General features: G+C 41.0%; 1 protein-coding gene across 1 annotated transcript in view; it reads left to right on the top strand.

Annotated features, from left to right (window-relative positions):
• The window catches only part of epha8 (eph receptor A8), a 343,673-nt gene that overhangs the window by 306,949 nt on the left and 20,368 nt on the right, over positions 1-16,356 (top strand). Inside the window, exons 14-16 of the mRNA XM_050038788.1 lie at positions 505-690; positions 10,062-10,123; positions 11,561-11,770. Coding sequence (XP_049894745.1) covers positions 505-690; positions 10,062-10,123; positions 11,561-11,770 — 458 coding nt within the window. The remainder of the gene's footprint in view (positions 1-504; positions 691-10,061; positions 10,124-11,560; positions 11,771-16,356) is intronic.

The following is a 16,356-nucleotide window of genomic DNA, read 5'->3' as shown; positions in this document are numbered from 1 at the left end:
GCCACGGAGCTGCGCGGCGCAGCCGGTGTGGATGACACAATCGGTTAACATGGGCGCCGAAAGGAAACTGGCTTCGCTTCTCGGCGCTTCGAGGCTATTTGCAGCGCTTCCGCGAGCGGTGTGGCCTGACGGGNACAAGTAGGCTAGTTATGTTTCCTTGTATTAATACATATACAAGTATGTTTCCTTGTATTAGTTTGCCCTCTTGTGGACATAATGCGAAAAAAAAAAATCTGAATGGTTCGAACCTATGAGTTATTTTTAGAAGGAATATTCGAATGTCATTTTTGAGCAATTTTGACAGCCCTAGTAAACATACAGCCTTTAAGTGGATTTGTTTCTCTTATCTAACATAGCAAATTAACTTCAGACGCATTTAAAATAATTGCTAAAAAGGTGGTGGCAGTGCAGCTGAGCACAGAACATGTTAAATACAATGGAGTAGATTAAAGATGGGATTTATTTATTTTGTGCTGAATTGGAACAATTCTTGTGTGTGTTAAGGGGAGTTTGGGGAGGTGTGTTATGGACGTATGAGACTCCCAGGGAAAAGAGACATCCCAGTGGCCCTCAAGACCCTGAAGGCAGGATACACAGAGAAGCAGAAGAGGGACTTCCTGGCTGAGGCATCCATCATGGCCCAGTTCGACCACCCCAATGTCATTCGCCTGGAGGGAGTGGTAACCCAGAGTACGCTAAAGCTGAAATTATGTATAAGTGTAAAGTTGTTTTCAGTATTACTGACTGCGAAATAATACCAGAAAATTTGGAATGTTAATGAGCATGATAATTAACAGTAAACATACGTCACTGAGAGCAGGGCCTCTGTGTGTGTTAGAGTTGCCACCCGTCCCGTTTTTCCCAGAATTGTTCTCTTTTTTCATCAGCTGTCCCGGGAAAAAAAAAATCTCTCCCGGGACACAATTTGTCCCGTTTTTTGGGGAAAATGCAGCAGCAGCAGGCCAAGGAGTCCATCCAGAACGACGCATAGAGCGTCCAAATTCACACCTGTTCTTCTCTATGGTTTTTCTCCGCGACTGTGCGTCATAGCGAGAAACCACGCATATCAAGTGAAACAGCGGAATCGTAGCTTTCTGAATGTTTTCACAGCGAAAAAAAATGATAAAGTTACACTAAAATGATGTATAACAGAGCTTTCATACAGCTTTGCACACACATTACTCTTGGATGGATTACTCGCAAATGCAGGGTTGCAGAGAAATGCCACGCATATCATATGAAAGCGCAGGAGCAGAGCTTTCCACTGATACCACACTCATCATTGTGCTGTCATCCCATCACGCTATAAATACAGATCAATTGTCTACAAAATAAAAACCTGACGAATTTCTTTACAANNGGCAAATCTGGTCTCCTATGTCCGAATTTCATGTTCATTGGTCAGTCTGAACTGGTAATAATGGCCAAGCCCTCCGCCTCAAACATTTGGTCGAGTGTCCCTTTTTTTCACAAATCCAAGGTGGCAACCCTAGTGTGTGTGTGTGTGTGTGTGTGTGTGATACAGAATGTAAAGCTGGTCAGTGAAACATGGCGGCGTGAAGAGGACGCCATGAGCCAGAGCTCCGCCAAACAAAATCATTTCCCTGAACCAGTAAGCCACTGGGCTGTTTAATAGTGGTGAAATAGCCTGACGCGCCACATTTTGAAACGGGAGCTTGATGCCGCCGCGCAGGGAAAAAACAAATCAACCCTTGATTAAACAACACTTTACTAGAGCAGCAGCAGGCAAGTGCGGTGTCACCGAGACAGAATCACTCAGCATGGACAAAGATCCGATAACCATGGCAGCCCTGGACGCCCGGCTTGCCACCTTAACATACACTCTAACCCAAACCATCAAAGACTCTATCTGCGACGCTATTTTAGAGGAACTTAATGCTAAAGTGGAGGAGTGTGTCGCGCCGGTGAGACGCCAGCAAGGCTGCAGCTCTGGAGATACGAGTGGCGAACAACGAGGCGAAGTTGGGGGAAAACTTCACCAAAATAAATGATGTAACGCCCAAAGTGACAAAACTGCAAGGAAAGATAGAGAAGATGGAGGAACGATTGGAGTTCTTGGAGGCTTTCTCCAGACACTCTAACCCGAGAGTGTTTGGCATACCGGAGGGAGCTGAGAACCACATGGGCCCAGTGGCTTTCATGTCCAAGTTACTGAGGGATTTGTCTGGCACCGAGTTGTTCGAGATGGAACCAGAGCTGGAGAGAGCGCATCGTGTCGGCGACAGGCTGGAGGACAGAGGACCTCACACCTTTATAATGAAGTTCTTGCGGTACCAGGACAAGACCCGCTTTGAGAAGTGGGCCAAGGGTAAAGACCTCCAGGCGCCGGCACAGATTTGTCCAGGATCTGACGAGAAGTCAGGCCAAGAGTCGAGCCGCCTACAAGGAGGTGAAACATCTCCTCTATGAAAAGAATATTACATTCTTTCACCCAGAACCGGGGAAACTGCGTGTGATTTTTGAAGAAGAGCCCCACACATTTAACACCCCTGGAGAGGTGAAGAAATGTTTAAGTGTATTTGTATATTTTTTATGTTTCATAACCACTGAGCTTCATATCTTATTTTTACTTTATGGTCATTCTCTCCAAGTGTTGTCTGAAACGTATAATGTACCATGACTAGTCTTAACTTATCAGAAGGGCATTCAATATGCTACGCATCTTGGAACGTAAAGGGGCTGAATAAGCCTGAAAAAAGGACCCGTGTTTTATCACATCTCAAACATTTACAGGTTGACATTGCATTTATTTCGGAATCGCATCTGGTTGATAAGGACCATTTTTGCATTCGGAAAGACTGGGTAGGACAAATATTTCACTCGAACTTTACATAGAAATCACGAGGGGCAGCTATTTTAATCAATAATAAACTCCAGTTTAGCCCTTTATACATCAACGCAGACCCCTTTGGCAGATATGTAGTGGTTGCTGGTCATTTGTACGACATCCCAGTGATTTTGGCGAGTTTATATGCCCCTAACTTTGATGATGAGAAATTCTTCACCACATTTTTCTCGTTTCTACCAGACTTGAATAAATATTATCTCATCTTAGGCGGGGACTTTAATTGTGTTTTGAATTCCAGCCTGGATAGATCAGCTACCTCTACCCAGCCTCTGACGAGGTCGGCCAAATGCATTAAGGCATTTCTCTCTACTTACAAATTCACGGACCCTTGGCGGTTTAAAAACCCTTCAGACCGAACCTACTCATTTTTTTCCCCAGTCCACCAATCATTTAGTCGTATAGATTACTTTTTGGTTGATTGTAAACTGCTTCCTCTAATTCAGGAATGCAAATATGAGGCCATTGTCATCTCTGATCATGCTCCCCATGTGATGAAAATGGTGTTCACCAATTTCAATAGAACCAGAACATGGCGCTTTAATAATCTCCTGTTATCAGATAACTCATTTTCTGAGTTTATTAAAACACAAATAGAATATTTTATGTTGACAAATGATGTGGGTGGAGTCTCAAGGAGTGTACTGTGGGAAAGCTTAAAATGTTTTATACGTGGTCAGATAATATATTATTCTTCCACGGATAACAAACGTAGACGGGAGCGCATTTCTAACATTACAGACCAAATTATTGAACTTGACAGCCGCTATTCAATTATGCCCAGCTCAGATCTTGCTGAGCAAAGGCTTGTACTCCAAACTGAGTTCGACCTTCTCTCCACAGGAGACACTGCCCAGCAGCTGTTGCGCTCCTGTCATAAATCGTATGAATATGGCGAAAAGACAGGGAAACTCCTGGCTTTGCAGATACGACAATCCGCCGCTTCTAAAATGATAACTGAAATTAAAACCAGCAATGGAGCAGCCACTTTAGACCCAAGGGAAATAAACACTGTATTTAAACAATATTACTCTCAATTATATTTTTCAGAATCTGTGGTAGACACCACTCAGGCGGAATCTTTTCTTAGCAAATTACCTATCCCACAAGTCTCAAACGGAAATAAGGCCATGCTGGATGAACCCTTTAGCGTGGAAGAATTAAATCATTCATTTTCATGCATGCAGAGCTCTAAAGCCCCAGGTCCAGATGGGTTCACTTTGGAGTTCTACAGAGCTTTTCTTGACCAGATCTCTGCCCTATTGTTGGACGTTTTCAATGAATCATTTTCAGGGGTTGATAAGACACTCCCCCCCACCTTCTATATGGCCTCCATTTCTCTGATACTCAAGCAGGACAAAGACCCACTCGAACCAGGTTCATACAGACCCATCAGCCTTCTCAGTGTTGACTCCGAGCTATTGGCAAAGACACTGGCCCTCAGGCTGGAGAGAGTTCTCTCGTCAGTGATCTCACAAGATCAAACCAGATTTATTAAAAACAGATTTTTATTTTCAAATATCCATAGACTTCTCAGTATCATTCACTCCCCTAGCCCAGACCCAACAATCCCAGAGATAGTGATATCAATGGATGCTGAGAAGGCTTTTGATAGGGTCGAGTGGGGTTTTTTGTTTACTGCAATGAAAAAGTTTGGTTTTGGCGAACAATTCATTTCCTGGGTCAAACTCCTGTATAAGGCTCCCCAAGCATATGTCCTGACTAACAACATCCGTTCAGACCCTTTTCCTCTTCACAGAGGGACTAGGCAGGGCTGCCCACTTTCCCCCCTGCTGTTCGCCCTGTTTATTGAACCCCTAGCAATTGCATTACAATCTTCTGGTCAATTTCAAGGTGTACACAGGGGAGGTAGAGAACATAGGGCTTCCCTATACGCAGATGATCTGTTCTTATATGTTCAAAGTCCGGTTGAGTCAATCCCACACATCTTGTCCCTATTGAAGGAATTTGGTAGAGTTTCTGGATATAAGCTCAACCTCTCTAAGAGTGAGCTATTTCCAATCAACATACCTGCTCAGAGAATATCCTACTCCCAATTTCCATTCAAGGTGGTACAAGGCTCATTTAAACACCTGGGGGTGACGGTTGACATAACATACTCAGACCTGTTCAAGCTGAACTTTAAGACACTTTTGGAACGTACAGTTAGAGACCTTGGGAGTTGGTCTCACCTCCCACTGACCCTGGCAGGAAAAGTGAATATTGTAAAAATGAATGTCCTCCCAAGGTTTATGTTTCTGTTCCAATGTATTCCCATTGTGCTAAACAAATTTTTCTTTGGACAATTGGACAGTGAAATCTCTAAGTTTGTGAGGAACAAAAGAAAGCCAAGGATCAGGAAGGCTTTCCTGCAGCGCCCAAAATGCGTTGGTGGGTTGGGCCTCCCTACCTTTCAATATTATTACTGGGCTTGTAACATAAGAACCCTCTCATTCTGGAACAGGTCCAGAGAGCTAGATGACCGGCCCGCTTGGTTCCTTATTGAGGAGGACTCATGTCGACCCACATTGTTGGGTGCCCTGTTGTTCTCCCCCCTCCCTATACCTCACGACTATACCCAACAGAACCCCATAGTGGCTCAGTTGCTGCAGATCTGGACCAAGATGAGACACAGTCTTGGTTGGCGGGAGGGATCCCTTTTGGCTCCCCTGTCTCCAAACCATCACTTTGTCCCATCGCTGGAAAGTAACACGTTCCAACGATGGTCCGGTAATGGGATCAGTAGAATGAGGGACTTGTACATGGATGGTTTATTTCCCTCCTTTGATCAGTTATGTAAAAGATTTAACCTACCACCATCACATTTCTTTGCTTATCTTCAGATCCGGAACTACATCCAGTCCAACACAGTCACATTCCCAAATATTCCTGATCCTATTCAATTGGACGTATTATTTTCTGTTAACTCCACGACTAGAGGAGTGATATCGTTCATTTATAACCAATTATCTGCACAGGCACAGATCACTCTAGACCATCTAAAAACTGCTTGGGAGGAAGATTTGGGTTTAGAATTGTCAAATGACCAATGGAAGAAGGCACAGAGGAATGTCCATACCTCCTCCATATACGCTAGACATGGCCTTATACAGTTTAAGGTGCTGCACAGAGCCCATCTCTCCAAAGTAAAAATTAGTAAAATGTACCCCGATACAGATCCACTATGCGACCGATGCATGGTCCACCCAGCCACATTGGCACACATGTTTTGGTCATGCCCAAAGCTGTCACAGTTCTGGACCTCAATATTCAAGATCTTTTCGGACTGCGTTGGGCATGTGCTAGACCCGGACCCGGTGTTGGCTATCTTTGGAGTGGCAGGGGAGAACAGTCCCCTCAGGGGGTCTAATCTAATTGTGGCCAGATTTACAACCTTATTAGCCCGTAGGCTGATTTTGTTAAACCGGAAACAGGCAAACCCACCATCTTACACAATGTGGAGGAGAGATGCTATGCAGCACCTTGCACTGGAAAAGCTCAGATTTACCCTTCGGGGCTCTGAAGAGAGTTTCCACAAGACTTGGTGATCCTTTATAGCGCTAGTTGCTGGGTAGCCTACCAACTCTTATTGCCTTTTTTCAACTACTTCCTACCATGTAAATTGTACGGCTCTACTCTTACAAATGAATGAATGACTCACAGTAAAGGAATGATGTATAGGTAACACTGTGGTTATTTTTGTAAATTGCTTTTTTTATTATTTTTTTTTTTTGGTTTGTTGATTATTTTTTTATTTTTTTATTTCTTCTTTTTTGTTTATATTTCTTGTCCGCGTACTGTTTTTTTTTTTTTTTTTTTTTTTTTAACTTTGTTACTTTCTTGTGGGTTGTCATGTGAATGTTCTATGTGGGATGAAAAACAAATAAATAAACCAGGCCGGAAGGCTCTTGAAACTAAAAAAAAACAAAAACAAACAAACATATGTTTTAAGTAGGAATGCACACATTTATCCATGGAACATTCACCAAACTTGAGAATAAGGTGCCCTGGGACAATAGCAGATGTGTTTGGGATGAACAGAGATCTTCCCCAAGACAAAAGGACACAGTAAACTCACAATCAATGCATCGGGGGATGCACCCAATTGTTTCGAGTAGGTACAGCTGCAGCTGAGGCAGTACATGACCCGCCCACCTGCTATATGACTAGCCCACTATTGATGCGCGCCTCAGGTTTTCTTTAAAACCCGCACCAACTGGCCTATTATGAGAGCCAACCAACCCCACCCGACCCAAAAACACAAGCATTAATCATGGACCCTAATTAACCCAAAGCGCAAACTTTAGCAAAATGTTTCTGGTAATAATCTACCTGCTGCTGGCTAATTGTATGTCATTTCCAGTAAATATCACAATATAAAATATGTGTTTTCTCTTTTAAATAAAGTACAAATGACAGAAAGAAAGCAACTACTTACTCATCTTTTCAGTGGTTACGTCTAAGTATGATCTCGAGCTCATAGCTGGTAACGTAGTTTGTTTATATGAGCACACAGCTAATGGGATCAGTGGTTTGTTTACATGACGTTACAGAAGTGCATAATGAATTGACTTAATATAGACAGAGAGACGTTTGCTTTTATGACACGGGGTTAGACCTACATATATGCAGAGGGAAATATTTTTGCAGGACATTTTGATGGGAAAAATGTAAACATGTCTGGACATTATTAGATTTTCCTGGTCAAAAGCTGAATAACACAAAGCCTGAGCATAGCAGTGCTGATGATAGAGCTGCTTGCTGTGTCAGAGACAGAGAGAGAGAAACAGAAACAGAGAGAGATGAAGGGAAGGGGAAAGGTGGATTCTTGCACAATATTTCTGTAAGTTATAATAACTTACTCAGAACGCTGCTTTGTCACTTTATGACCCATTCACCCAAAACCCAAGATATTTTCTAGCAAGCTCTCCCGCACCACCCAACCTGCAGGTCAACCCGCTGGACTCATGGACTGGGTCGATCTGCACATCACTATCTCCTACCATACCTTCACACCAGTCAACGATCAACCCCCTTTGCCACTTGGCCTGAAAGCAGAAGCCTCGACAAAAATGCTAAGTTAGCAATTAGCAAGCTATGAAGTACAAAAGCGCCTCCTGAGAGCCCTCTGCTGCATTGCTTCTCGTCAAGGAGTCTCAGCCAAGAAGTTGCGCATGAACACACTGCAAAGACAATGGCCAACCAGTACGTACGCTCTGCGCCTGCATGACAGAACAAACCCTTCCATTCCAGCAGATGGCGGTCATCTGTAATTGTCATTCTTGATGCTAGTTAGCCAGTGAGCACTTCAACAACACAATCCGATGTTGAAAGAACAGAGCATATTTACTGTGTGCCAGTGAACAATAACACAGTCAGGAAATGTTTCTGCTACAGAGCTCAATGGCTGAAGAATTTTTTTTTACCTCACATAACAAGTGTTACGTACGCTACAAACAGAATGTGTCTGCCGCTGTACATGTCTCAATTGTTTCTGTGGTAATTCTTCATTGTGAACAACATCTGTGTTGATATCCACAGGAGGAGAACTAGTTACAATAACTGTTAGCTGTTAGTAGCTGGTGGCCAGAACTAACTTCTGATGGAGGTTGCATAGAGTGCTGCAGGGATGCCATTCAATAGGCCACTGCGGGGGTTAACATCACTAGGGTTCCTTTGTCAAAAAGCCTATGGGATTTTTTCCACTGGATTTTGGATTATTGCTGAAAATAAACTCTATGGCAAACAAACGTTTATGATATTTACACATTTTGTTCAGCAAGATAATCTTCACAAATGAACACCACTTTTATGTTTATTTGAAGCATGAATGCAATCACCAGAAGTAAAAAGCTAATGTTAGGCTATAAACAAACTACACCACAATCACATGACTTTACAGTGCCACCACAACAAGGCTGTAAAGCTGTGTTTGGTGCAGTCCGGCATAATGACACTATAGTCTCATTGTGCCACTTGTTAGCAACCTTCTGTTTTAAGACACATAAGGGCTTCAAGATGTACAAATGGGGTATTTACTGCCGTATTTTATGTCATAGAACAAAATGCACAAGTCTCTACAGCTTGTGTTAACCACAGACCTTATTTCAGGCATCTACCCAAAATCCATTCAAAAAACCCACTGACTTCAAGACGAGGGAGCTGTCAGAACTAAATGCTAACTCATTCCTGGGTTCTATGTCTCATTCCTGCGCCACTCTGTAGAGTTACACTATGATGCATTCAAGCTCTATTCAGTAAAAATTGTATTTGGGTGAAGGTGAATCATAATGATATCATGATGCGTTCCAATGTAATTTTGTAAAATTATTTTTTTTTAGGAGAAACTTGAATAAATACTACTGTTTGAAAGATACATCTGTTGCTATTTCACAGCAATATAAAATAGAGAGGGAGTTATGATATATTATTTATAGTAAAAACGCTTTTGTGGCAGTTTAAAAAACATGTTGTTCATGTGAAAGAAGGTTATTTTGAAAGGTGTTTCATACATTTACGTAATTGAATTTTTGCTTATTAAAAGATAGTGTAATGAAGGGCTGACTGACTTTAAAACAGTTCTGTTTTTTTTTTTTTTATAGTGTGGATTTCTTTGTTTCTCTGGCACGAAAGGGAAATTAATAACAACAAAAACAAAATAACAACCACAACAACAATCTGCTATTGGCCAAATTGTTATTTTATCATTGCTATGGTCCCAGAATTTCACTGGGACATCCCTAATTTCCAGGCTACATACATGAGCTTCACAATCTTCATCCACTGTATGTGTAACGCCACGTAGGCTGTAGACAACCTGCAAAGCTGTCCCAAATTTTGCCCCTTAGTTAGAAGCTGGGAGCTTTCTTGGGGGGTTATAACTTGGCTATCCATTCACATTCTGTTGAAGTAAGCCTACAGTTACTGTGAGGAAAAGGCTTCCTCAAGTACCTCTATAGCTAACTGTGTAAAACTAATGGCTCTTTGTCTGATATCACAAAATGGTTCTTGGCATCAAAACTAGTCATTCAAACATATATTTTTTTAATCGGTCATCATCCTTCGAGTAATCACGTGCAACATATACAGGTAATCAGTGGTGAACATGCTTGTAAATAAGTACATGTAGTACATATCCTGTAGATGTGCAGTTGACCAAAAGGAGACTCCTAAAGGTTCCTGTTTGTTCCCTCAGGCAAACCAGTGATGATCATCACAGAGTACATGGAGAACGGTTCTCTGGACTCCTTCCTCAGGGTTGGTATTAAAGCTTTGTGTTGAACAGTACTGAAGCAGTCAAGGTCCCTGTTTGCTTTTAATTTTGTTTGTTTTTGTCTCAGTGTAAAGTGCTTTCTCTGTTGTCTGTTCATGAGTAAGTGGAGATCTTTTCCTTCTCTGTTGAGCTATGATGGCTACAACTACTTACTATGAAAACAATGTATTGCCAAGTTGCTACCATCTAAATGACTTTTTAAAAGCTTTGTTTGAAGCTCAGTGCATAGTTTTGAAAACTATAATTTTGCTAATACTGTTTTAGATTTTCAAAAGAATTAATGATCCTCTGTGAGGTTGAGAATGCTAATTTTCTTAATTCATCGAGGAGAATAGTTCTTCAATTTATGTGAAAATCTAGAAACTTGATATGTGTTTTTCACAAGAGAGCAATGTCATTTCACTTCATATCACTTGACAATCAGAGAACTGTTGTCAGGAGAAAGGCACCAGTGGTTTAGAGCAGCAAATCAATTCAATCAATCAATCAATTTTATTTATAAGCCAAATATCACAAATCACAATTTGCCTCAGAGGGCTTTACAGCATACAACATCCTTCTGTCCTTTGGACCCTCACAGCGGATAAGGAAAAAACTCCCCAAAAAAACCCATTAACGGGGGGAAAAAATGGTAGAAACCTCAGGAAGAGCAACTGAGGAGGGATCTCTCTTCCAGGACAGACAGACGTGCAATAGATGTCGTACAGAACAGGTCACCATAATAAATTAACAGTAATCCGTATGACACAATGAGACAGAAAGAGAGACAGAGAGAGAGAGAGAGATGCAGGACAGACGGTAATGACAGTAGCTTACAACAACATTAATGAAAGTAATAATATTATAATTGTAGTTACGGCTATTGTGGTACAATAAGTTGAAAATATATATTAATATATGATAGTATAGAAGTAGAAGTAGAACTATGACTAATGACACACTATCCAGGCACCGCTGTGATATGAGTTAACCTGCGAGACAGTGGAGCACAAAGGTTCCGGAGAAGAAGCCGAGTTAGTGACATGCAGTATGGCCAAGTTAGCAAGATGCAATAACAGGACATGAGTGTTGGCAAAGGGGAGAGGGAGAGAGAGAGAGAGAGAAGGAGAGAAGGTGCTCAGTGTATTAAATGTGAAAGTTTTCTGCAAGAAGATATAAGTTGATTTAACATTGTTACACCGACAAAGTCAAACAGCTCCAGTATTTGCTTATATGAATATCCTGTAGATTATTACTTAAAAGCCAATCCCTGTCATGTTTTATTCTCTTATCTTTACTCTCTTCTCTATCTTGATTAAAATCTCTTCTATTATCACTCTGCTCATCTTTTCTGCTGATACTATACCATCACATTTTTTTGATCTGTCATTAAAACTCTCTCTCCCTACCTCCTCCTCTCTGATCTTCCCCCCTGCCTGCAGAGACACGACGGCCAGTTCACCATCATCCAGCTGGTGGGGTTGCTGCGCGGCATTGCGGCTGGTATGACCTACCTGTCTGACCTGGGCTACATCCACAGAGACCTGGCTGCCCGCAACATCTTGGTCAATAGCAACCTGGTGTGTAAGGTGTCTGACTTCGGCCTGTCCCGAGTACTGGAAGATGACCCTGACGCTGCATACACCACCAGTGTGAGTTTTCACATTGAGGCAAGCATTAATGCAGCACACACACATTCAGACGCACACACAGTTCTTTAAAAGAAATGGTCAGTGTCAGGAAGCTGCAATGACATGTAGTGAGACTGAAAAAACACTACTATTTAAAATATGCACAGACTACTCCACTTAGTTAACAGTAAATGTTACATGTAAAAGTTACAGTTATAGCTCCATTTAAACTTAGACATGAACGAGAAAGCGCAATGAGTTCCATGCAGGGAGTATGGGCGAGATCTTTAAAACCTGAGATCCTACATTTCCCATGATATAAATAATATCAACCAAGGGAACAGAGGGGGTGCACCAATCTGACTTTTCTCTCCAGACAACAATTTTGATGCCTATATTAATTAGAGGGGGAGAAATTGATACAGAGTAATATTGCAATATTTTTGTATGGCAATTATTAAACCAAGTATGGATTTTTTTACGCCTCCATGCTGGCAATAGCCACAACCAGAGGCATGATGTTTTCAGGTTGTCCATCCATACGTCCCATCTTTGTGAACGTGATATCTCAGAACGCCTCAAGATTTTTTCTTCAAATTTGGCATACATGTTCACTTGGACATGCTGATGAACTGACTAGTTTTGGTGGTCATAGATCAGAGGTCGAGGTCAGTGTGACCTTATCTGTCTCATTCTCATGAACGCAGTATCTCAAGAACGCCTTGAGGAAATCTCTTCAAATCTGGCACAGAGGTTGACTTTGATGAACTGATTAGATTTTGCTGGTCAAAGGTCAAGTCTAATTGCCTTCATTGGTCTCATTCTTGTGAATGCGATATCTCAAGAATACCTTCAGGGAATTTTTCAAATTTGGCACAAACATTTACTTGGACTCAAAAATGAACTGATTGGATTTCGGTGGTCAAAGGTCTCACTTACTGCAAGTCTTTGTGTTGCTAACTACTTTATGATATACATACATACTTCAATAACTAAAGCAGTCCAATGTTAATATACAATAGACTATGTAAAAAAAAACAAAAAAACCCCTATCTTTCCAGGCTTTGATACAATCAGCAATCAGCACACAGATGGAAATCAACGTTTGACACGTGTCTGTTCCAGTCGGTTAAAGCACAGCAATCAGATTACAGAAAGCAAGGTGATAAGGTGCAGCATCACTCATTCTGAAGACACTCTGAAGGGGAAAAGGATTGTAAATGACATCACAGACACTATAGCATAATCACAGCACTTCTCAAATTAATGGATGATAAGATTAATAAAGTTCACATTACTGCCTGGAAATAAAGCTGCCTATTCTATAGAATCTGGTGGCAAAGTCACTTTGGAGGACCTGTAAGTCGGAAGTAGAGATCGTAAGTTAAGGTTGCAGAATTTCAGTCTTCTTGCTGGTGTTAAGGTTGCAGAATTTCAGTCTTCTTGCTGGAGTTAAGGTTTAGCAAGACAGACAGACATCAAGTGTCTATAATGGACTTCGTTTTGAGAGTAACCTTCAAATATTTAAAATAACCCACAGGGAGTGCTTTGTTTGTTTAAGAAGGAATGTATCCATTTGTCAACCTAATTAAGTGTCACTTTTATATCAAGAGTAGTGTAAGTAGTTCACATACTTAATTTGCAAGTCTATTCTTGGCCTGTAACACATGCACACACTAGCTCTGTTCAGTCATTTAACCGCAGTGTGTCTTTTAACTTTATACTTTGTACATATATTCAGGGCTGGAAAGCACTGTACTACAGTAAGAATTGTAGGTAGTACTTAATTCATCTCCATATTATGCTTATTTCTATTTTATGTCAGGGTAATGGAGTACTTTTATTTATTCTGGTACATTTATTTTACTACTAGTTACCAGATACTTATGATTCTACATACAAAACAGCTTAGAATACGATGCATTGTTACAGTATAAAACACAATTAAATGCTGTTTACACATTAAGGAGATAGTTCAGTTTATTTGAAGTGGGGTTGTATGAGGTAGTTATTCATACACAGGATATTACATACAATAAACATCAGTCAGTCCACCCCCTGCTTAGAGAACAGGCTGGAGTCTGATATGGAAGCTCAGCAGTCTACTGCTGTGGAGGGGTTAGCAACAAAATGTGTTTTAGCCACCTAAAACAAGTCCCACCTACAACAATCAATAACAGTTTAAAGGAATACTCCGATGATTTGGGAGTTATGCCCTTTCTCTATCATTTTCATAGTGAGACAACATGATCGATATCTTTTTGTGTCTGTACGTCCAGTGGCTGGGTCTCAGCGGTTAGCATTGCGGCTTAGCTTAGCGAATACAATTGAAGTCTATAGGAGGTCAGTAGCCTACAGTAAAAGTGAACAAATAAACATTACAGAAACCCTGAAGCTGGTATTTCTGCTCGTGCATTTAAAATAAACATGTTTAAACATTAATTCGAAAAACGAGAGTCCTTTTTAGTCATTTTAGAAGAAGTTTGATACACGGAACTATAGTGTGCTTATGTCCTGCGCTGTGATCCGCGGAGGGATACACCGGTGAGCAGGCACATGCACAGACGTGGCCTGTAAACAAAACTCAGTTGTTTATTTATTAGCCTGTAGTTTTGCCTTGAATGTTTTTGCAAGTTGCAATAATACATTTTCGAGGCATGATCGTCCGTGTCGTCTCTTTGTTTGCTTTTACCGAGTGACCTAGCGTACCTGTCCCAGAGCCAGCTGCAGATGTTGCTCACCGGTGTATCCCTCCGCACAGGGCGTGAACACACTATAGTTGCGTGTATCAAACTTCTTCTAAAATGACTAAAAAGGACTCTCATTTTTTGGAATTATTGTTTAAACATGTTTGTTTTAAATGTACATGTAGAAATACCAGCTTTAGGGTTTCTGTAACATTTATTTGTTCACTTTTGCCGTAGGCTACTGACCCCCTATAGTCTTCAATTGTATTCGCTAAGCTAAGCCGCAATGCTAATCGCTGAGACCCAGTCACTGGACGTACAGACACAAAAAAGATATCGATCATGTTGTCTCAATATGAAAATGATAGAGAAAGGGCATAACTCCCAAATCGTCGGAGTATTCCTTTAAGTGTACATTATATTGGGAGTATTTTTACTGCTTTACCTTTCAGTCAGATAGTGATTTCCAATAGGAAAATGGAGCCGTTCAAGCTTCCTTCAAAGCCAGACTCCATTGAGAAAAATAGTGATTTAATAGTGCTGTACACAGGAGTGGTTGCTCTACCACTGCCACAAACTATTAGTTTGTGTTATTAAGTGACTTGCTATTTGAAAACATTGGTTCTGATTCACGAAAGTCCCACAATAACACAAACGAACTAACTGATTGTGGCATTGGTAGACCAGCAGCTCCCATGTTCAACATGCTACAATTACTGTTTTTGTGGCTTTGACGAGAACATAGATGGGGAACTGAGCTTGTCACCAGCTTTCCCATCGGAACGGGCTGACTGACTGAGAGGTAAAGCAGTGAAAATACTTTCAATGCAACTTACACTGATATTGATTATTTTAGGTGGGACTTTTTTAGGTGGCTAAAATACACTTTGTTGACCCCAACCACAGCAGTACATTGCTTAGCTCCTGTGTCAGACTCCAGACAACTTCTCCAAACTAGGGGCATGCCGACTGACATCTACTGTAGGTAATACACTGACTACGGATAAGTACCCCATACAACCCCACTTTAAAATATCCAAACTATCCCTTTAAGGCAATAGTGTTAATGACATAACAATAATATATTGTACATAATAACAATATGAATGAAGCATTGCTGCGTTTTTGCTTTTCTTATTTTAACTACATTCTGCTGATAATATATAATAATAAGTTATTTGATCTGTTGTTAATGTAAAATCATAAATCAGTGTAGCTTTAAATTAGGAATCTGAATACCTCTTTCACTGCTGCATTTACTGATACAACAGAGGAGATCTTTTAGACACACAGACACGATCCCATTTTGAAATGACAGGTTTTTGACCACTCCCAGCTGTATTTGAACAGGTGTGGTTTAAGTGACCTTGTCAAGTCGAGGGTGAAGAAGTTCATGTCTTTTTTGCACCATCCTAAGCCGCATTTAAAGGATAAGGCCCATGTTCATTTACATTTTTTTTTATTGTCAACAAACCCCAGGAAAGAACCACAAACAGGACAACGTATCCTTTTGCAGCGACTCATATGATATCTTATAAATTAGCAGCCCACAAAGGATGTTACATCCCCAACAGAAAGTTATGTAATTAACGTAAAGTTACTTTATTTTTTATTTTTTATTTATTTATTTTTTTTTCCTGTTTGTCTGCATTGGTCTTCATAGCTTAGCGCCACAAAAGGGTGTAAGCTTCTTGTGAAGACTGATGCACTGTTAATCTTGCAGTCAAGTATTTTATACCCATAATGCGTGGTTGTGACCGTCACCCGCCCTCCCTGGAGACTAGCCTAACAGCCTTTATTGGAAAAACTTCCTAATATGAGCCAGAGAGGGCCGTGATACACCAAAGTGTGTCAAGGGGAAAGTAAGGAAACAAGCAAGGGGGAGGGGGCAGGTGCTTAAGTCCTGAGTTATATAGTGAC

The sequence above is a fragment of the Epinephelus moara genome, chromosome 24 (genome assembly GCF_006386435.1).
Source record: "Epinephelus moara isolate mb chromosome 24, YSFRI_EMoa_1.0, whole genome shotgun sequence".
In the NCBI taxonomy this organism is placed as follows: Eukaryota; Metazoa; Chordata; class Actinopteri; order Perciformes; family Serranidae; genus Epinephelus; species Epinephelus moara.
Note: the sequence above shows the minus strand (reverse complement) of the source record. Positions and strands in the feature narration are given on the sequence as shown.